Here is a 22,428-nt window from a genome sequence, read left to right as displayed (position 1 = left end):
TCAAAACCTAAACAATAAGCAGATGACGGTCCTTTCTCATTTTAAGTAACACGTTCCGGCATTCCTCAAGTTCTGCACACAGCCCCTCACTGACAGGAGACCGGCTACTGCTGCTATGTGAGCTCTCAGAAATGCGCTCATTGATTCATTCTCCATTCTGATCCCACACTGGCTGAGTGTCCTTGGGCCAGTGACAACCTCTCTGAGCCTGGATTACCTTACATATGAAAGCAGGCACAGAAGGTATTTGAGAGGGGAAAAAAAGAAACAATGTATGGTGACCCTGTAACAGCACTCCACACCCAAAAGATTCAAGAACCATGACTCCGCTTTGTCCCTGTCCCCTCTCTAGAAAGAAGAAACCCACCCTCCTTAAAGCAGAGAGAATTCCCCTCCTCCCCACCTCACCCTTATATCTGATTTTATCTGGTATTCTAGTTATCTATGTAAATACCTTTCTTCTCAACTACCTTTTAGGTAGGGACCATTTCTTTTGCAACCTGTATCTCTCACGGCATCTCTCGTGGTGCTGTACTGAGCAGGCACTCCAAAATTGTTCAAATTCATCTTTTTTTCTTTTTCTATCCTCACCCGAGGACATTTTTGATATTTTGTTCAGATAGAGTGGGAGGGAGAGAGAGAGAAACATCGACGTGAAAGGGACACATTGAGTGGTTGCCACCCGCACGACCCAACCAGGGCCAGGGATAAACTGCAACCGAGGTACGTGCCCTTAGCGGGAACCGAACCCAGGCCTCTCTGGACCGCAGGCTGACGCTCTAACCACTGAGAAAAACTGGCCAGGGCCTAATTCATCTTTTCAATGAAAAGAAGAGCTCAATTAATTCACCCATTTTATACAAAGAAAATAGAATTCACATTAACTAACAACTTCAAAAATATTCTGCTGAGTTTAAAATTAGGCTTGAAGTTATAATATACTAGTCATAGTACACGGAACCCAGTGTCCAAAGATTACAGAACACACATCTATAAAATTGGGTCTTTTACAAAATAAATGGAACTGAAGTTATCTTTTTTATGATTTTCACTTGGGGTCCAATGGCCCCTAGGTTGTTTTCTTTCCTTAAATGAATAAAAAATAACTATCACTTCAAATGACACACTTTAGAATCCTTCATGAAAAAACAAACAACAACAAAAAAAGCCCAGGTCTCTTCATCACAAATATTTCAGTGTTTCATAGAACATTCCTCAAAAGAGAATGTCATTGAAAGAATATTTTTCCTGCCAAACTTTCAGAGTATAAAGCTAAAGAAAAACAAAAAAAGGAGGGAGAGGAAGCAGCAATATGCCTATGTCCCCCTAAATCAGAGTAAAAATTTCTGTTAATTATTTTCAGTGCACTAGTTTTCCGTATAACTACAGTTTCAACAACTCCCAAAGGGTGACATACGACCAACTCACAGTTGCTGCTGTGAGTGTTCAGATCAGCGAGGGTGCCGGCGGACGGAGAGGGGCTTCCTGTTCTCCGGACTGCAGAACTTTTCAGGGCCGCGTTGGATTTAGGAAGTGGTCTAGGCAAATTCACCCAAGATGGCTGTGCGGTTTTCAAAGATGTAGGTTTTCCTTGAAGGTTAGGAAAAAAAAAAAAAAAGAGTTTCTACTGCTATTCATTCCAAAAGCCTTAAGCTTATAAACTCAAACTCCTGCACTAACAACTGAGTGAAAACACAAAATGAATATTCATAAGCATATAACTTCAGATGACGTCTTCACCTAGACTTCTTTATTTTTTTTTGATGTTAGAAGCCAAAGAGCAGAGATGACGTGAGGCAAGCAGGTTGCCTGTAACCACGCACCCTCCAGTAGTTAACGCCTGTCTTCTGTAATATAGTGATAGCTCAGGGCCATGTGAGGTAGAAGCTTTCAGCAAAATTGAAATCAAAGAGTAAACAAATTGATATGATGTGTCCCCCCCCACCCATACTCTTGATTGAAAATTACACAAATGAGCCCATTCACACACTAGGCTACCATATTAAAAATAGGCAAAAATGTTAAAACAACCAAATAGGAAAGGCGGGGGTTAATTTGATGAGCCCTGGCCGGTTTGGCTCAGCGGTTAGAGCGTTGGCCTGAGGTCCAGAGAGACCCGGGTTCGGTTTCTGTAAGGGCGTGTACCTTGGTTGCAGTTTGTCCCCGGCCCTGGTTGGTCGTGCGGGTGGCAGCCACTCGATGTGTCCCTTTCACGTCGATGTTTTTCTCTCTCTCTCTCTCTTCCTCTCTCTCCCTCCCACTCTATCTGAACCGAAAATGGAAAAATGTCCTCGAGTGAGGATAAAAAAAAAAAATTTAATTTGATGAGGAAAAAAAAAAAAATTCACTTAAAAAATACCTAATGTCTAACACCAGGTGGTGCTATATTATTAGCAGTATTTTTTCCTCTTAACTTTTCTCTTTACTCCTATTTGCCAAACTTAAATGACCTCTGCTCAAATTTCTAACTCTTTCTTGCAGCATAAGTGTTTCCACTTATCAACAAAATATATATGCTTCATTTTTGCTGGCATCTTTGAAATCACTCTCACACTGGCTGCCTGAATGTGGACACTTCCCAGACTCAAGCCTTTGCTCACGGCCTTCTTCACCCCCATCACTCCTGCAGAGTCCATTCCGTTCACTTTACTCTAACCGCGCCCTGCATGGATGAGCCCCAGATTCTCACCTGCAGCTCCATCCTCCTTCTAAAATCCCCATGCCACTCACATTTTCAATTCCTTGCTGAATGTTTCCCTTTGGACAATTAGAAAACTTCCTACCTGCTTATGCTCATTTGAATCTAGCCCCCACCCCACCCCCATCTCAAATTACCACATAATCTAGCACCAAGTCTCTCAATGCTAAAAGTATCACTTAACCGAAGGAGGTCAGGAATGGAAAAGACAGATAATGTTGTATATTCCTGAGGGTGCCATAACTGAGTAATCTGTCTGGAAAGTCATGCTCAGTGCTTTGTCCCCGTGATTTCACCTACAAAAATCACATCGTAATAGAGAAAAAGGAGCTTACAAATCTTACTTGGTTAAAGTTCTGCCTGTCTCCAGCCTCACCCCTGTGCTACTCTTTTCCATGGGCATGCATTCCGCTCCAACCAATCTACTTGGCTCTCTGACCCCAGGATGCTGCCATTCTCACTCACTAGGAATATTGTTTCTTTTCACAGAGGTCTTCTTCCTTTCAATGCAAGTCCTACAAATTCTTACTAAGCCCCTTAAATTTTGCCTAAATAACTGTATTAGACACTGTACGTCCTGTCCTTCTATCCCTCCCAACCCCATCATGTGGATTTCCTAAACTTTCATGAAAACTAAAGTCATAACCCAATCTAAAGCCTCCATTTCCCCATTATCTAACAGGACATTCTTCTCAATCCTCTCCACGACTATTTAATTTTAAAGGCAGTCATAGGGTTGATTCCTATCAACTTCTTCCCCCTTATGCTTTGCCATGCCTCCTTCCCTCTACACACACCTCATTTTTACCCCTCTGGGCCATGTGACTCTATTCTTCTGCTTATGACCATCTTTGTGAATGAAATGGCCGCCTTTCCATCTAGTCTTGTACCTCATCCAGTGGCTACAAAGTCAACCGCTGGTCCTTGTAAATCATTCCACTCCCTGGCAGCCCCACCTCGGATCCCAGGTGATTCAAACACACAGTAAGTATGAGAAGCACTGTTAAGAAACGGGCCCTCCTTGTAAATAAAGCCTTTCCTCCCAGGAGGCCCTCCCCTGTGTGCAGTGGACCACACCTCCCTTTACGCCCACACTGACACGTACTTGCTTCTACCACAGCCTCTGTTCTGACAGGTCCCTGGACTAGGTCTGCAGTCCCTGGGCACAGGAAGAGCACCTCACTCCCTTCTGTGCCTCAGGGCCTAGCAAGGTGCAGGGCGCGGAGCGATAGCTAATAAAGGCTTCTGAACTAATTTTTCTTTCCAGGCCAAGAGTAAGGTGGAGGAAAAAGGAGAGGTTGGTAAAGGGTACAAACTTTCCGCTGTCAACTGAGTAATGTCTGAGGCGCTGATGTAAAACATGAGGACTATAGTTGATAACATTGTATTATATAACTGAAACCTGCTAAGAGAGCAGTTCTCACACACACAAAAAGATAAATATGTGAGGTGGATGCATTAATTAATGTGATGGTGGGAACCCTTTCATAATGTATATATACATACAATCACCACAATGTACACTTTACATAGCTTACAACTTTATTTGCCAATTATACCTCAATCAAGCTGGAAAAAAATAAATGTAGAATTATAATGATGATGGTAATAAAGCTATTAAAATTTGTTTTAAAGGCAAGAGTAAATAAATGCTGATAATGTCTTCCCTCATCATCTACACTGAAGCATTAAACACTTAACCAAGTTTATTTGTCCTTTGTTAATATTAATAGACTCTTCAACTAACTAAATAAAAGGACATATTTTCCTTTACATTCCTTATTATAATTAGCAAGTAACAGATACTCAAACACCTATTTGATTTTTGAATTTACATTTAGCCACAAGTTTTACTTGCTTTTGGAGGGAGAGAAAAACAGATTTTTAGAATATAAGTTTACCAAATTGCTGCTCTTTAACAAATCATTCTGATGAGTCATATCATCGAAACCAATGGACAAGGTTGGGCAAGTTACAGATGAAAATGTGTGGGCCACAGCCACATTCAAACGAGACTCAACAAGTTTAGAAACTTAACTTATTTTTCAGAGAGAAATGTTCCATAGCATTGTTTCTGAGGGCATCGTAGGTTTACAGACATTCCTCAGTGTGCCTCAGAATTACTACAGACCTGTACCCTCTCTGAGTCCAACACACAGCCTGGGCCAGAAGTGAGCTTACCCAACGGCCCAGTGATCATTCCTGACCTGCCCTGTCCCATTTTCAAAAGTCACATTGTCACACACCCCCTACCCACCCCTTCCACCTAATGGCAATTTGTAGTCCTAGCCAAAGTCTTGCCCATTCTACCAATACATACTCCTGACTGTTGGGCACTGAGGGTGCTGAACAGTGCCTCCTTCACCAAAGGATTAGCTCCTTTGACACTCAGAATAATCTTAATAGCGCATTACTATTACTATCCCCCGTTTATAGATGAGAAACTACTTAGGTACTTAAATGGATTAATTGGGTCAAATACCTGAGGCCTCCAATACAGGCCACTTACAACCAGCCCAAAATTCCTCCTATTGTGCTACAGAACAGAAGCACCAAGGTTAAGGGGGAAAGTATCAGGCGTGGAGGCCAATCTGAACTGCTCCTCTTTCTAGAAGGATGTCCCTAGAGTGCAACAGTAAAAACAATAGGATACAACAAGTTGTCTGTTTCACCAACAAACCTAAAGTTTAACTTAATGGCCAACTTGGTCCAAAGTACCTGTGAGTAGACTTCATATAAAGGTGCAATAAAACATAGCCATCATGAACAATATTGAAGACAAGTCAATATTGGGCTGAGAGACTGCAAACAACCTGAGCACCAAATTCTTAAATGAAGTCGAAGTAGGACTGCTCTGAAGGACAGACAGTTCTGAAAAGGTGATGTTTATCAGTTTACTTCACATCATGTAATTCATCCCAGATGTGAATCATAAAGATTAAGATCTACCTGCAGAGATATTACTGACCTTAGTGATTCATTTTAAGTTCATGCCTTTAGCATAAACTTACATATAGAGTACTGATTTGTTTTGATTCTATCATTATAACATCTCGTCTAGGGGAAATATGGAAGGAATAATACTGGCATTTTGCCTTAGATGGTAACACAGAGTTCATGGATTTAAAATAGACCTTCATCAAACAAGCAATTTACTCAATCACCTTGAAAACCCGATTAAATATACTCATTTTAAAAAAAATCATTATGAAATACCTTACAAAACTAAAAATTCAATAGAAAGCTTTACTAAGAGAAATATAGGATCATGCCCTGGCCAGTTTGGTTCAGCGGTTAGAGCATCAGCCTGCGGTCCCGAGAGACCCAGGTTTGGTTCCCACTAAGGGCATGTACCTCGGTTGCAGTTTGTTCCTGGCCCCAGTTGGTCGTGCGGGTGGCAGCCACTCGATGTGTCCCTTTCACGTCAATGTCTCTCTCTCTCTCTGGTCCTCTCTCTCCCTCCCACTCTACCTGAACAAAAAATGGAAAAATGTCCTCAGGTGAGGATAAAAAAAAAAGAAAGAAAGGATCATTAATATTATCCTATTTTTTAAGTTTATAGTTACTATATATTGAAAAATTCTAGAAGGATATACCAGAATTGTATGGGACTGTTTGGGGAAGAAAAGAGAAGGAAAGAAGCAGGAATGGGGAATGTTCCCTACATACGTCATGAACTGACGTATCCCTCTATGTGAATTTGTTTATTAATATCAGCATCTTTTTATAATAAAAACTAAGAAATATAATTAAAGTCAATGGAGTCTAATATTTACTGAGATAAAAGATGCTCGAGGCAAAGCAAAGAAACCAAGAAAGGATAAATTGGATGAATAAAGTAGGTAGATTCTAATAACTATTTTTATTCTTATGCATTTGTAAGCATGAGGTATTCTTTAATTCTTTTAATTTTACTAAAAAAAAATAATAAACCCAAGAAACCAATGCCTTAAGTGGACATTTTTATATGGCTATGATGAAAAGTCACTGTACAACAGGAAAATTCTTCATGATTCCATAATGGTGTGTTTCCTAGGACTGACAGTTAAAGCTAAAGCACGAACTTCTAAATGGTACTCCTTCGTTCTGACACTTACAAATGACGCACTGTCTCTGGGAGAAGGGTCCCAGGGCCTTCACAGGTATGCTGTGCAATCTCTCGGCTCCAGTTTGGCCTCTGATTCTTTAAGGAAAGGCCTGGGAAAGAAGGTGGGTCCCACGCTGCTCACAAAACAAAGTAATGTGAGAGGTTTCCAAAGCCACAGAAACACCCACCAGTCAAAGCAAGTTCTCATCTCTGAACTCTCAACAAGACAAGAATGAATTCAGCATGAGTATGGTTTCCAAGAGGCTATTCAGTACTTAAAAACAAAAAAACAATGACTTGCTGCATTTTACATTGGACAAAATTCATGGGTCTGAAGAGGTTTTAATAAGTTTTTAAAAACTCATTATATGACTACCATATTACCTCTATTGGAAGACACAGATCACCTTAGTAAAAATCTGGACAATGGATTCACATCAGGGATTGTGTTACACATGTATTACTTGCTTACCCAGTAAGGTAACTGTAAGGGCAAAGTACAAATGTACAGGACACTAGAAACACCTGACATCTTACTCTAGAAATCATTACCAAATGTTTTCAATAAAATAATATACTAGAGAATACACTGTATCTCACCACATTGGGCTTTGCATTGCTCAGGAGACCAGCGCACTGCCAGGGCTAGAGGCAGTGCAAACTTTAACTAGACAGTGCAAAGAACACTGCTGAGCTCAGCAGTATAGGAATGGCCTGTTCCCTCATGCAAGTGGCAGGGCCATTAACTATCAGAGTCAGAACCAGAAAATGCCAAATAAACAAAGATAGTTAAAATACAAAAAAATGAGAATATATTTATAGTTATAATGATAACTATATAGAGAAAGTGACCTCGGGTGTAATTGTCTACAGTAACTAGGAATTATTATAAATTAAACTAAGTCTACCCAAAGGGATAAAAAAATAATAACTTACGGGAGAAATAAATTCTACAAACTCAAAACTGTGGCTGCAAGTTTACTTTTAACCCAAAGGACTAAATTCACTCATTAACACTAAGGTAGATATTAAACATTTATCTTCACTGGTAGAGTATTATTTTCTAAGAACTATTGAAATAATCCTGATACCATGCTTACAAAATAAATACATATAACAATCAACAGTTTTCCAATGCACCAGGAAAAATGTTAAAAAGATCCTTTTTCTTGGCAACACACACTATTTCTATAAATAAGTTATCAAAAAGTGCTAGTATTATGGAGAAATTATAAAACTGAGGAGCATAATATTTGTGTAAGTAAACATACATGTTAATTCTTCCCTGAATTAACATATTAATTGAATGCTATTCCAATCTAAATGTACATATGATTGTTTTTAAAGACTTAATAAAAATCACTCATAAAAATCCTAATAAATTTCAAAGAGCAAGATATTTCTTAGTACATTTTATGAAAGAACACTTGGTCCTTTTACAAAAAGCTCCCTTTTAATTTTAGAAGCATTACAGATTATACATAAGGAGAATTTTTTAAAACAATGTAAATTAGTCTAAAAGTTAAGAATAGACAAAAATTTCTGGAACATAAAAGTAATGAGGACTACAACTCAACAACAACAACACAATCTGATTTAAAACATGGGTGAAAGACTTGAATAGACCTTTCTCCAAAGAAGATACATAACTGCCAACAAGCACATGAAGAGATACTCGTCATCATTAATTAGGAAAACACAAACCAAAACCACAAAGAGATAACACTTCACAGCCGTTAGGATGGCTGTTATAAAAACAAAACAGAAAACTTTAACAAGTGTCAGTCAGGATTTGGAGAAATTGGAGCTCTGTACTTGGCTGGTAGAAAAGTAAAATGGTGTAGTTGCTGTAGAAAATGGCAGGGTGGCCTGGCCGGTGTGGCTCAGTGATTGAGTATTGACCCATGCACCAGAGGACCAGAGGTCACCAGTTCAGTTCTGGGTCAGGGCACATGCCCAGGTTGTGGGCCAGATCCCCAGTGAGGGGCATGCAGGAGGCAGCCAATCGATGTTCTCTCTCATCGATGTTTCTCTCTTTCTCCTTCGCCCTTCCTCTCTCTCCAAAATCAGTAAAGATAAAAATAAAATAAAATAAAATGGTAGGGTGGTTTCTCAAAAAACTTAAAAACATAACTACCATATGAGCCGGCAGTTCCACTTCTGGGTATATACCTAAAAGAACTGGAAGCAGGATCAAGATATATTTATCTTGTAGCATTATTCTCGTAGCATTATTCACAATAGCCAAAACGTAGAAGCAACCCACATGTACACTGACAGACGAATGGATAAACAAAAGGTGGTACATACATGCAATAAAATTGTAATCAGCCTGAAAAGTAAAGGAAATTCTGACATGCTACAATATGTAAGAATCTTAAAGATCTTACGGTTAGTGAAATAAGCCAGTCACAAAAGGACAAATACAGTATAATTCCTCTGGTATGATGTACCTAGAGTAGACAAATTCATAGAGCCAGACAGAACTGTGACTGTCAGGTGCTGAAAGAAGGGGCGAATGGGGAGCTAGTGTTTGATGGATAAAGAGTTTCAGTTGGGAAAACAAAAAGTTCTGGAGATGAGATGGTAGTGATTTAAAGACAACAATGTGATTGTACTTAAATACCATTGACCTATCCACTTAAAAATGGTTAAAATGGGTCCGGCAGGCATGGCTCAGTGGTTGAGGGTTGACACATGCACCAGGGGGTCTCCAGTTCAATTCCCGGTCAAGACACATGCCCAGGTGTGGGCCCGATCCCCAGTGGGGGACATGCAGGAGGAGCCAATCAATCTTCTCTCTCATTGATGTTTCTATCTCTCTCTCCCTCTCACTTCCTCTTCTCTAAAATCAATAAAAAATGGTTAAAATGGTAAATGTTTATTGATACATATCTTACCACAATAAAAAAAAATGTTTAAAAAATTAGATGAAAGCCCTGGCCGGTTTGGCTCAACGGTTAGAGCATCGGCTCAACGGTTAGAGCATCGCCCACGGACCAGAGAGACCCGGGTTGGGTTCCCACTAAGGGCACGTACCTCAGTTGCAGTTTGTCCCCGGCCCTGGTTGGGGTCGTGTGGGTGGCAAAAACTCAATATGTCTCTCTCACATCGATGTTTCTCTCTCTCTTCTCCTTCTCTCCCTCCCACTTTATTTGAAGATAAATGCAAAAAAAAAAAAATGTCCTCAGGTGTGGATAAAAAAAAAAAAATTAGATGAAAGAACGTGTGCTACTGGTTATTATAGGATATTATAAAATAGTAAAAGTTAATTCTGGTATAAAACTATATTGACAGATTAACAAATTGGTGTATAAGTCTCAGAAATATAGAAATTCAGAATAGGATAAGGGAGGTATTTCAAGTCAGTGAAGACATTTCTGGTATTAAGATATCTGAATTTTAAAAGGTGAAAATTGGAGAAGCAGTATGGTATAGTGATCAAAAGTCAAAAACCTAGAGCCAAACTGCACAGGTTTAAACCCGGCTGCACCACACACTGGTGGTGAGCGGGTTATTTAACCTCTCTGAACTTCTATTTTCTCATATGTAAGTAGAGGGGTGATTATAGTGGTACTTACTTCATAGGTTCTTGGGAGATTTAATTGAGTTTCTATTTTTAAAATGCGTAGAACAGCCCCTGGCACATAGCAAGTGATATAAATATTAGCTACCAGTTCTCGCTATCAAAAAAAATTAAAGTTGGGCCCTGGCCAGTTTGGCTCAGCGGTTCGAGTGTCAGCCTGCAGATGAGAGAGTCCTGGGTTCGGTTCCCACTAAAGGCACGTACCTCGGTTAGTTTTTTTCTGGCCCTGATTGGGTTCATGTGGGCAACCACTCAATGTATCTCTCTCACATCAATGTTTCTCTCTCTCTCTCTCTTCCTCCCTCTCTCCCTCCCACTCTATCTGAAGATAAATGCAAAAATGTCCTCAGGTAAGGATAAAAAACAAACAAACCTAAAATCGGGTTAAAACAAAACCATAAAAATTAACCATAATAATTAAATATAGATCAATCTTCCTTTTTGGTAGAGAAGCCTTGTTAAGCTTAAAAACAAATGAAACATTAAAGTAAAAGATGTGTTTAACAATAGAAAAGTGGAAAATTTTTAAAACCATCATACACAAAATAAAAAGGCACAGAGTAAAATACAGAACAAAGGACAAACGACAAGGTCAAACCAACAGAAAGGAATCACTGTGCCCCCCAATATCAAAATATAAATGAGCAAAAGCTCTAAGCAAAAAGGTAAATAAAAATAGGCAATACGTTTTTTAAAGTTTAGTCTGATTATACCTAACATCTTTCCTGGCTCCCCAACTGTCATTCCCAATCCGATTTCCATTGCTCCCACTTTATAAAAAGGTCTAAAAAGCCAGTGGTTGTGTTCCCAACCTTTCTTCAAGTTAGGGGTGACCATGTGACGCAATCTGTGCTGGTAAGACTTAAAGATACGAGCACTAGGGGTCAAGGTGCCGGGTAAGATCTCTCCTCCACGATCAATGTAGACAGGCATGCCAGGAAGAGGCTCTCGTCGGGGCCGCAGTCCTTCGCTTCCAGCCTGTGGACACGGTAGCAAGAGGACCGAACACTTGGAACTCTTAGCGACCATATTTTAACTGAAAAGTGACCGACAAAAGCAACACGCTGAGGCAGGAGGAGTGGAAGGGCAGAAAGATGCCATTACTGAATCACCCAACCTGGAGCTGCCTACCTCTCCACTTCCTGTTAAATACACACACAACCTCGTGGTTTGAACCAAACTGTGTTCTTAATGAAATCTTACCATTTGTGACCATGGGGAAGAAATGAGAGGGTATTATGCTATGTGAAAAAAGTCAGAGAAAGATAAATACCATCTGATTTCACTTACATGGGGAACAAAATGAACGAACTAACAAAACACTCACAGATACAGAGAATAGACTGATGGTCGCCAGAGGGTGGGGTTGGTGGACTGGATGAAAAACATGACAGAGTTAAGGAGTACCGATTGGTGGTTATGAAACAGTCAAAGGGGATGTAAAGTACAGTATAGGGAATGTAGTCAATAATACTATAATAACTAAGTATGGTGCCAGGTAGGTACTAAAAAGGCCAGGGGGATCCCTTTGTAAATTACTTGATTATCTAACCACCATGCTGTACATATGAAACTATGAATGTCAACAAAATTTTTTAAAAGACAAATTGTTTGCTTAATTACCATATTCCCCCGTCAACAGCATTTGATGCTATTGACTTCTTCTTCCTCCTTGAAACACTTCCTTTACTTGGCTTCCAGAATGCCCCTCCTGACTGATTTCCTTCCTACCTCCCTGGTTGTCCCTTCTTGTCTCCTTTGCGATTCCTCCTTGTCTCCCTAGCCTTTTAAAGCCTAGGAGTACCCCAGAGGGGCTGGGTAGTACTCCAGGGAGGTCCCCAGTGGTGCCCTTGATGTGTTCTTTTTCTACACTTACTCTCTTGGGGATTTCATCCAGTCTAGTGGTTTTAAATACCATCTAAATGTTGATGGATCCCTGCCCTGGCTGGTTTGGCTCAGCGGTTAGAGCGAGCCAAAGAGTCCTCAGACCAAAGAGTCCCGGGTTCGATTACAGCCAAGGGCATGTACCTCGGTGTGGTTTGTCCCTGGCCCCAGGTGGGGTTGTATGGGTGGCAACCAATCAATGTGTGATGTTTCTCTCTCTCTCTCTCTCTCTCTCTCTCTCTCTCTCTCTCTCTCTTCTTCCCTCTCACTCTATCTGAAGATAAATAGAAAATATCCTCAGATGCCCTGGCTGGTTTGGCTCAGCAGTTAGAGCATCGGCCCGCGGACCAGAGAGACCCAAGTTTGGTTTCCACTAAGGGCACATACCTCAGTTGCAGTTTGTCCTGGCCCCGGTTGGGGTAGCGTGGGTGGCAGCCAATTGATGTGTCTCTCTCACATCAATGATTCTCTCTCTTCTTCCCCATCTCCCTCCCACTCTATCTGAAGATAAATGCAAAAATGTCCTCTGGCAAGGATTAAAAAAAAAAGAAAAAATATCCTCAGGTGTGGATTTAAAAAAAAATTTTTTTTAATGTTGATGAATCCCAAATGTATATCTCTAGATCAGATTTTTCCTATGTACTCTAGACTTGTATATCCAACTTTCTACTCTACACCTTCACTTCTATATCTACTACTCATCTCAAGTTAATATCTCTATAACTGAATTCCTAATATCCTTCTTCCAACATCTGTGTCTCCATCATTCAGCCCCATCTGAGTAAATTCCAAAATCATCCTTCCACAGCTCACACCAAAATGTGTCTAGACATCCCTGACTGCTCTGTTTTGCTCTCACCCCACCCATCTCATCTGAGTAGATCTCTGTTGGCTTCACCTTCAATGCGCATATCTAGAATCTGACCACCCCCACTGCCAAAGCCCTGGTCAAAGCCACAATCTCCTGCCATGATTACCTCCTGCCAGCAATACCTTCTCAGTGAGCTCACTGATCTGTCCTCACCCCAATTCAATGTACTCTCAACACAGCCATCAGAGTGATCTTATTAAAATGTAAGTCAGTTTGGTTAAAATCCCAAGTCCTTATAATTTACAAGAATGTATCTGTTGTATCTTTCTCTGACTGCCTTATTTTGCTTAGTATTATAATCTCCAGGTCCATCCAAGCTGTCTCAAAGGGTAAGACATCCTTCTTTTTTATAGCTACATAGTATTCCATTGTGTAAATGTACCACAGCTTTTTTATCCACTCATCCACTGATGGGCATTTGGGCTGTTTCCAGATCTTAGCTATTGTAAATAAATGCTATTATGAACACAAGGGTGTATATATTCTTTCTGATGGATGTTTTGGCATTCTTAGGATATATTCCTAGAAGTAGGATCACTCAGTCAAAGGCAGTTCGATTTTTAATTTTTTTAGATCTCCATACTGTTTTCCACAGTGGCTGCACCAGTCCACCAGCACTTCACTAGAGTAGGATTCCTTTCTCCACACCCTTGACAACACTCGTCATTTGTTGCTTTGTTGATGGTAGACAAATATCACATGATCTCACTTATATGTGGAATCTAAAGAACAAAATTAACTTATAAAACAAGATAGGATCACAGACATGGAATTAGGGAACAGTCTGACAGATCTCAGAGGAAAGGTGGGAAGGAGGACAGGAAGAGATTATTCAAAGAACTTGTATGCATATATGCATAGCCCATGAACACAGACAATAGAAAGGCGAAGGCCTGGGATGGGGTGGGAGAGGGTGGAGGAGACTGCCCAGCTGGTGTGGCTCAGTGGTTGAGCACCGTCCCATGCACCAAGAGGTTGCTGGTTCAATTTCCGATCAGGGCACACGCCCAGGTTGTGGGCCCGATCCCCAGTGGGGGGGGTGCAGAAGGCAGCCAATCGATGTTCTCTCCCACACTGATGTCTCTATCTTTCTCCCTCTCCCTTTCTCTCTCTCTAAAATCAATAAAGAATAATTATTTTAAAAAGACTGTACCTGTTCTAGTCTCCACTGTTGGTCAAACCTCATCCCTAGTTCACTTTTCCTGTCTACATTTCTCGCTATTCCTAGTGCACAGGAGTCAACTCCACCTCAAGGTCTTTCCACGGAGACGGGTGTGTTTTCATCCAAATCTCCACATGCTGGCCCCCTCGAGCCTGCCCTCCAAGGCTGCCTTTCCCTGGCCACACCAACCCAAATGTCTCCCCTTCCTCTCTGCTCATACCCCCCAACATTTCATATTCCCTCTCTGGATGTATTTTTCATCTCTCTTTAGAACTTTACACTATCCAACAGCCTATATACTTTATTTGCTCATGTGGATGTGGTCTGTCTCTCCCACCAGGATGTCACTTCGAGAAGGGCGTGTTTTGATCTTGGATCCACTTCTTACCTCAGCACTCTGACCACAGAATCAACATTTACTCGATAAATATTTGCATGCCAAGCATATTCCAATTAAAATAAGAGCCCATTTTGCACTTTCCTAAAGAGTGAATATTTGGCAAGAGTGTTAAAAAAGTCAAAATTCTTATATACGCGCTGGGAAATCTCACGCACTCAGCGGAGGAGCACAGACTGCGTGCTGTTTCCGAAGGGCGATTTGGCGAAGCTGTCTAAAGCTTTAAAACACTCCACCCCCTGACTCTACCCAAAGGAATGTGTCCCAGGTATTCACCTGACCAGCTGTGTACTTACTACAAAGTTCTTCTGAGTAGAGCTGTTTAATACACTGAATAATACTGGAAACAACCCACTGTTTAAAGAAGTCTTAAGAAATAAGTCATAGCATGTTCAGATGATGAAATATTATACAGCCATTTAAAATCATGTTACTAAGAACATATACTAGTTTAAGAATTGAAGAAAACAGACACCATACCTTTTCAATGAAAAAGAAAAAATTCAATCAACTAATTAAGTGCCTACTGACTGTTAGATATGGGGTCTCTAGAATACTGGAAACTGTTTGTCCCCTTTAAATATATGTAAGCATGTGTGCACAAGAATATGCAAAAAGAAAAACACTGAATAGCCATAAATCATGAAGTTAAAAACTATTTGGGCCCTGGCCGGTCTGGCTCAGCGGTTGGAGCGTCGGCCTGCGGTACAGAGAGACCCGGGTTCGGTTCCCGCTAAGGGCACGTACCTCGGTTGCAGTTTGTCCCCGGCCCTGGTTGGTCGTGCGAGTGGCAACCACTCGATGTGTCCCTTCACATTGATGTTTCTCTCTCTCTCTCTCTCTTCCTCTCTCTCCCTCCCGCTCTGTCTGAACAAAAAATGCAAAAATGTCCTCGGGTGAGGATAAAAAAAACTAAAAAAAACTATTTGGCATTGATGAGATTAAGGGTGCTTTTTTTTTTTTCCTTCCTGCTGTTCACTTAAAGAACTATACTTTTAAATAGCCTACTAGAAAGCGGGCAGAGGAAACCTGATGAGCTATCCACATTAACCAGTTAAATTCAAGCTACAAGAGTAGAATAAGATTTACTTTGCTTGGGACAAGGCCCCCATGTTCCCTCCTTGCCATAGACAAATCTGAACTCTGTCTGGACCTCATCTCTTTGTTGACTGCCAGAACACCAATGTATTGTGTCCCAACTGCCCACAGTTCCATGCACCTGTACTGATTTCCTCAGTCTTTACATTCTAGACTCTGAACCTGAACTGCCCTTCGCTTCTACTGCTAGTGCACCAACCAAATTCTAAAAAAATACCTCAATCCATATGTATCCTTCTTATTTTTATTTCCGGGGTCTCAGTGGCAAAAATGGAACAGCAGAAAGCATTAATACTAAACCAAGACTAGTCCTTACATCTGTAAGCGTGTACCTCTATTATGTTACAGAAATGCCTATGTAAGAGCAAGAAAGAATTTCAGCAAACTTTGGCAGTGGGAATCTACTCTCTTCTGAAATCCTACAGCTTTCCCCCCCCCTAAGTATTATAAGAAAATGTGTCATGAAGGACAAATGTCATTTTCCCTATTTAGCTGATAATACCTGAGGGCAAGAACCACATGTTACCCATCTCATGATTCCTCAGGGTCTGTAGATTTGCACAGTAGACACTAGCAAACTGTTAAGTGAATGAATTATCTTCCAGAACGTAACATTTCAGTAACAGCCTGCATTTACATATTGCAAAGTGTGACTTTAGTATTCCACATTCTTGCATTGGCCAAGACAATATTATAGAAGTAGGGTACACGAAACTGCCTTCTGCATAACCACCACCACATGCTTAAACTCGAGTAAACTCACAAGATAAAGTCACAACACTACAAGTAAGTCACAACAAAAACACAGCAAGTCTTAAGAGGACCGTGATCTGGCAGAGAAATAAGAACATCCCACAGAGCAAGGATCTTATGATGACCTGACTTGCTAGAAGCACAGTATTCATGGTGACACTGTCAGTACCTGCCTCTGCAAGTGTGTTCACAAGATGTCTGCTGCTTAAACACAAAATAATTCCTTTTGTCACAGGCTTGGGAACACGTGTCCTTCAACTACAGGTGGAATACAGCAAAGCTCCAGAGGAGCTGCACCCTCCCCCAAGAACCACACAGCTGAACAAGGGTCTGCAAATGTCTGCTCATCAGCAAATGTATTTACTGGTTGTGAGTGAGCTAACCTGGCACTCACCCTGAGAATTCCTAATAAGAGGAGGAAGGCATGATGGGAGCCCTCCTCGCTCATTAGAAGCCCAGGTTCGTGAGCAGAGGAACTTTAAACAATGAGGTCATTGAGACTCAAATCGATCATCATCTTAAGTTTATTTCCTTTTAAAAGATTACAGAAGCAAGCAAATCAATACAATTTGCACAAACTCACCTGAAAGAAATCACCTAGCCTCATGAAACTGAGTTGGAAAATATGAGATAATGCCCAGCCCATTATCCACAGTGGATACTCTGAATCTTAACTCTTACAACCACTGTTACTCTGCATCGTGTTGCTTAAAACCACTGTTTAATCTCCAAGCGAGTCTCTGCCTCCACACGGTTGCATTCCTGTCTTCGTTTACCTGTGCACTGGACACATTCCGATGCCTCCACCGCCTGGCTGGCAGTCATCCTGCGGCCAGCTTCATCAGCTCTTTCCCCGAGCCTTCTTACCCTCCACACATTTTTACCATCTTAAACCTCAAACATGCACACAGCCTTTGAGATGCTTCTCAGTCTTCAGTCTCTGCAATTTAACATGACTCAAACTAAACCATCACTCTCCTGACTACTTCTTCTTTCTACTCTACTAGGGAAAACCTATTTCCGTGGCCACTGGAACAAGAAAGCTAAGGAGACACTTGGGACTATTCACCACCAACGGAAGCTACCAGACCCCCCTCTTCCTCCAAAACATCTTTAATATTTTCACTCTGCTTTCGATTCCCAAATACTGGTATGATTCTTTTTTTGCATTTATCTTCATATAGAGCAGGAGGGAGAGACAGGGGAAGAGAGAGAGAAACATCGATGTGAGAGAGACACATCAACTGGTCACTACCCACATGACCCCAACCGGGGCTGGGGACAAACTGCAACCGAGATACATGCCCTTAGAGGGAACCGAACCCAGGACTCTCTGGTCCGTGGGCCAATGCTCTAACCACTGAGCAAAACTGGCCAGGGCCTGGTATTCTGACAAGTTTGTGTCCAGATTATTAGAACTGATCTGCCTTAACCTCCCTTGGGGCTCACCTATCACTTACCCCAACACACGGTCTGCTCAAGGTATGATAAATTCCCAAACACACCATATCCTTTCATAATTCTACATGTGCACCCCTGGGAATGTCAGCAACCTCCCGTGCCTGGCAGATCCCTACAGGAACACTCCAAGGCCAGTTCAAACACCACAGCGCCTCTCCAGGCTCTCGCTTAGGCTGAGTCGGTGGTGCTCCCTTTACTGTGAACACAGTGCTTCACACAAGTCTCCACGCAAATCAAGCCAGACGACATTCTTAAACACCTGAGGCATAGTAGGCACACTGTGTTGAGCACTGGAAAATATAAAAATAACTAAGACCTGGACTCCATCCTCATGGGATGGCACAGTTTTGTAGGAAACAGGTAAGAAAATAATTACACTACAGAATAATAAATGCCAAGTACCACAGAGGCCAGGGCAGTTTAGATGGGGTTTGAAGAATGAAGAATTTGTGTTCAAATTATTTGCTTAAACACCCCTTGTCATCTCACCCTCCCACTGGTGGGCTCATCAGAAGGTCATTAACCATGTTTGTATCCGCAAACTCTAGTTGACTGCCCAGCACACAGGAGGCATTCAAAACATTTCTCAAGTGGAAAAATGAAGAAAGACTGCACGAGACAGTAAGCATAGTCTGAGTCATCCCATAAAGTGCTCTTCCCCTGAATCACGTGCCAAGTGAGAAGAATTGTAAGAATGCCTGCAAAATGACCAAGAATGTGCCGTGATGACGTTAGTACGGAGGAGAAGACACCTGTCTGCCAGGTGCCTACAAGGCGTTGCTCATTGCTCGTAGGCCTCCTCCCCTCCCAGCCCCCACCACACGCTGGGCAGCTCAGGGCCCCCAAGCACCAGCCGGACTGCCTCACCTCGACTTTGCACTTGCTGTTCCCTCTGCCTGCAAAGTCCTTCCATCCGATACCCAAATGTTTCCCTCTTTCTCCTCCCTCCTTCGGGTGTTGGCTCAAATGTCACCTGCTCAGTGAGGCCTTTCTTGACTACCCTACTTAAAAATCTAACTCCCTTCCCTGCTTTGTCTTTCTCCTCACCACTGAGCACCGTCTTACATACCCAACATCGTATTGGTTTACATCCGGGCTCGCCTTCCTAGAATTTAAGCTCTGCAAGGCCAAGAATGTGTCCCTCCTGTGCACTGCTCCTCCCAGCACTCCCAACAGCTCCCAGCACGCAGGCGCTCCGCTGCCCTGTTAAAGGGACGAGGGAGTGCGCGGGACCGCGGTGTGCCGAGACCTGGGGCCAGGCCGCTGGCCGGTTTCCTATCCCCACCAACTACTACTGGGTCACTTTGGGCAAGTTGCTCAAGCTTTCAAAACCTCGAATTCTTCATTTGTGGAGTGGGGATAATCACAGTATCTATAACTCAGGAGCTGTAAGAATTAAATAAAATTACGTATTTAGAAAGCTTAGTATCGGCTTGGCACCTCATTAGCATTCAAAACATATCACTACTCTTATTTTTATGGAAAGAAAGCTTGAGATATATTCTTTTAAGTGTCTTAATTACATACACATATAGAACTGTGAGCAACACATTAAAGTTGGTTTTTACAATAAGTACAAGGTGATAATTTCTGGTTTTTAATCATGCATTTGTGTAAGCACGTGAACAAATTTCTCATAATTTTGCTTGCTACCTCTCACAAACTCTTGCCTAGAAAAGGCTAACACGATATAAAATAAACTGAAAAGATTTTAAATTCTCTTTAACACTAAATACACAAAAATCAGTTTATAAAAGCAACTAAGGGAACAACTTAGTGTGAAAGAAGAGAAAACAACAGGATAGGCAAGTCTTCACAAGTCTGGGCTGTACTCCTGGTTTGAAAGGAATTTCTCTTATTAACCCCACAATAAACTGAATTAAAACAAAGGTATACTTTTTTGAATGTTATTTCTTTCTCTAGAACAAAACAAAGGCCAGCTCTGTCATGAAGCGTTTCTTTATGCTCTGCTATAATCAGGCGAGTCCCTGAACATTCTTCTTTTCCCCAAAGTCCCGGAGCACACAGGGGCCCTTTCCACACCCCTCCACACCCCTCCACACCCCTTGGTGGCGCTCTGTGGTTGCAGTGTGCTCCTGCATTTGCCTTGCTGGGGCAGGATAAAGGATCCCAGGGAAGGTCGTGTATTCTGTACAATTCCATCATCCTGCCTGACCAAGGCTGGTCACTGGAAGGGCAATTACATGTCTGTCTGAAGGAACACACACTTGTAATCTACAGCCTGGTACGAACTGGTATTGCCCCTGAAAGTGGTAGTAGGCAGGTCTCTGGGGATGCCTAAATCCATCAGGAAGTACCTACTAAGCAGCATTAATTTGCAATAACCATGTAAAATCATTTAGATCATGGTAAACAAATTTAGATTTTAAGCCAAGGGCCTGAAAAGAGAAATGTCACAGTATCTAAACCATTCAGCTGAGCAGAAGAATTCAAATTTACCAAAATGTGCAGTCATCCTAATAGTGTTTCTGCAGACTACAATGTGAGGGTTAAGAACTCCACTGGCGCCCTGGCTGGTTTGGCTCAGTGGTTAGAGCGTCGGCCTGCGGACCAGAGAGTCCTGAGTTCGGTTCCTAAGGGCACGTACCTTGGTCACAGTTTGTCCCCAGCCCCAGTTGGAGTCATGTGGGTGGCAGCCACTCCATGTGTCTCTCTCACATCGATGTTCCTCTCTCCCTTTTCCTCCCTCTCTCCCTCCCACTCTATCTGAAGATAAATGCAAACAAAAAATGTCCTTGGGTGAGGATTAAAAAAAAAAACAACTTCACTGCCTGGGCTGAATCCCACCTCTGCCCCTTTCTAGCTGCAACCTTGATGAATTGTTGAAGTTCTCTGTGACGATTTTCTCATCTGTAAAATGGGGGTAAGCCTCACAAAACTGTGCTGAGGAGTAAATAAAGTTGGAAATGAAGTGATTAAGACAGAGCCTGAAAGTTGGTAAGCATATAAATGTGAGCTGCTATCATTGGTGTTATAATTATTATCAGAAATAGTTGTCCCCACTCTCTCATCTTATTTGAGTAGTTAAAACACACACACACACACACACACACACACACACACACCCAAAAAGCAAAGATTCTTTGGATTTGCTTTGTTATAATCCCTCATAATCTGGTTTCATATAAATTTCCAGGTCTTGACAAATGGAAATGTTCTATTGGGCTTAATTACAATTCTTTCTCATACTCACTTTACAGCTTCAAGAAAATGGCTATTTGAACTTCAGCTCTGGTTTTCTACTTAGTTCTCTGAAAGGATTTATTGAAAGCCCCAGGTCGGCTGGGACATTCCTGCTGCTTACCTTTCAGTACAGTAACTGTGTATGAGCACAGAGGATGTCCATTTGGTTTCGGTTTTCTCATACACAAACACGTCATTGTACAGTAAATGGCAACATGCTCTCAATGATCTAAAGGCACATTGTGTTTGCTCCTTGATTTCTGCTCTACTTGTAACTCTGTGGTGATTAAGTTTCCTGTCCCCTACAACAAACACCTCTCAATTCGTTGTGAGCATCCAAACAAGTTAGTTGCTGTTAACTTTTTAAAAATGTAATACAGCATAATCAAGTCAGTCTTTCAATGCAAACCCATAAAGCTTCTGGTTACATCAATGTTGCTGTTGTTTTTTTTTTTCATTTATATATGGCATCCACCAGGTAAACTATAATTTACTTTTTAACTCAGATTGAAAACTCTGAATGTATAACTTAGTTATCAAACATATTTATACAAGTCAATAAAAGTTTAATAAACTTCCCCTTCTCTTCATGAGAATAAACAGACCTATTTTTCTCTCTTTACAGCAGTGATTTTCATCCTTTTTCACCTCATAGCACAAACTAATTACTAAAATTCTGCAGCACACCAAAAAATATATATATATTTTTTGCCAATCTGACAAAAAAAAAAAATTAGGTATAATTTTGATTCATTCACACCAGACAGCTATTGTAGACAGCTATTGTCGGGTGGGCTGTTGTCATTCTTTTATTTGACAATCTAAGAGAAAAGAGGTCAGTGCCCCTGACTAAACAGTCAGGTATTTCACGTTTTAAAAATTCTTGCAGCACACCTGTTGAAAATGGCATGTCATTATGCAGTATACAGTAAAGGGACTTAAATGATTTACCTGCTCTGGCTGGTTTGGCTCAGAGTTAAGAGAGTTTGCCCGCGGACCAAAGAGACCCAGGTTCAGTTCCCGCTAAGGGCACGTACCTCGGTTGCAGTTTGTCCCCGGCCCCAGATGGGGTCGTGTGGGTGGCAACCAGTCAATGTCTCTCTCATATTGATGTTTCTCTCTGTCTCTTCCTCCCTCACTCCCTCCCACTCTATCTGAAGATAAATACAAAAATGTCCTCGGATGAGGATAAAAAAAAAATGATTCATCCTTTGGTAAGACCAATCA

The 22,428-nt window shown here is 41.5% G+C and overlaps 1 protein-coding gene across 1 annotated transcript in view; it reads right to left on the bottom strand.

Moving 5' to 3' along the window:
- MTUS1 (microtubule associated scaffold protein 1) overlaps positions 1-22,428 on the bottom strand; it is a 136,639-nt gene that overhangs the window by 62,539 nt on the left and 51,672 nt on the right. Inside the window, exon 4 of the mRNA XM_036250038.1 lies at positions 1,429-1,590. Coding sequence (XP_036105931.1) covers positions 1,429-1,590 — 162 coding nt within the window. The remainder of the gene's footprint in view (positions 1-1,428; positions 1,591-22,428) is intronic.

This window comes from Molossus molossus, unplaced genomic scaffold (genome assembly GCF_014108415.1).
Source record: "Molossus molossus isolate mMolMol1 unplaced genomic scaffold, mMolMol1.p scaffold_m16_p_9, whole genome shotgun sequence".
Taxonomy (NCBI): Eukaryota; Metazoa; Chordata; class Mammalia; order Chiroptera; family Molossidae; genus Molossus; species Molossus molossus.
The sequence above is the reverse complement of the archived record's forward strand: the minus strand, read 5'-3'. Positions and strand labels throughout refer to the sequence as shown.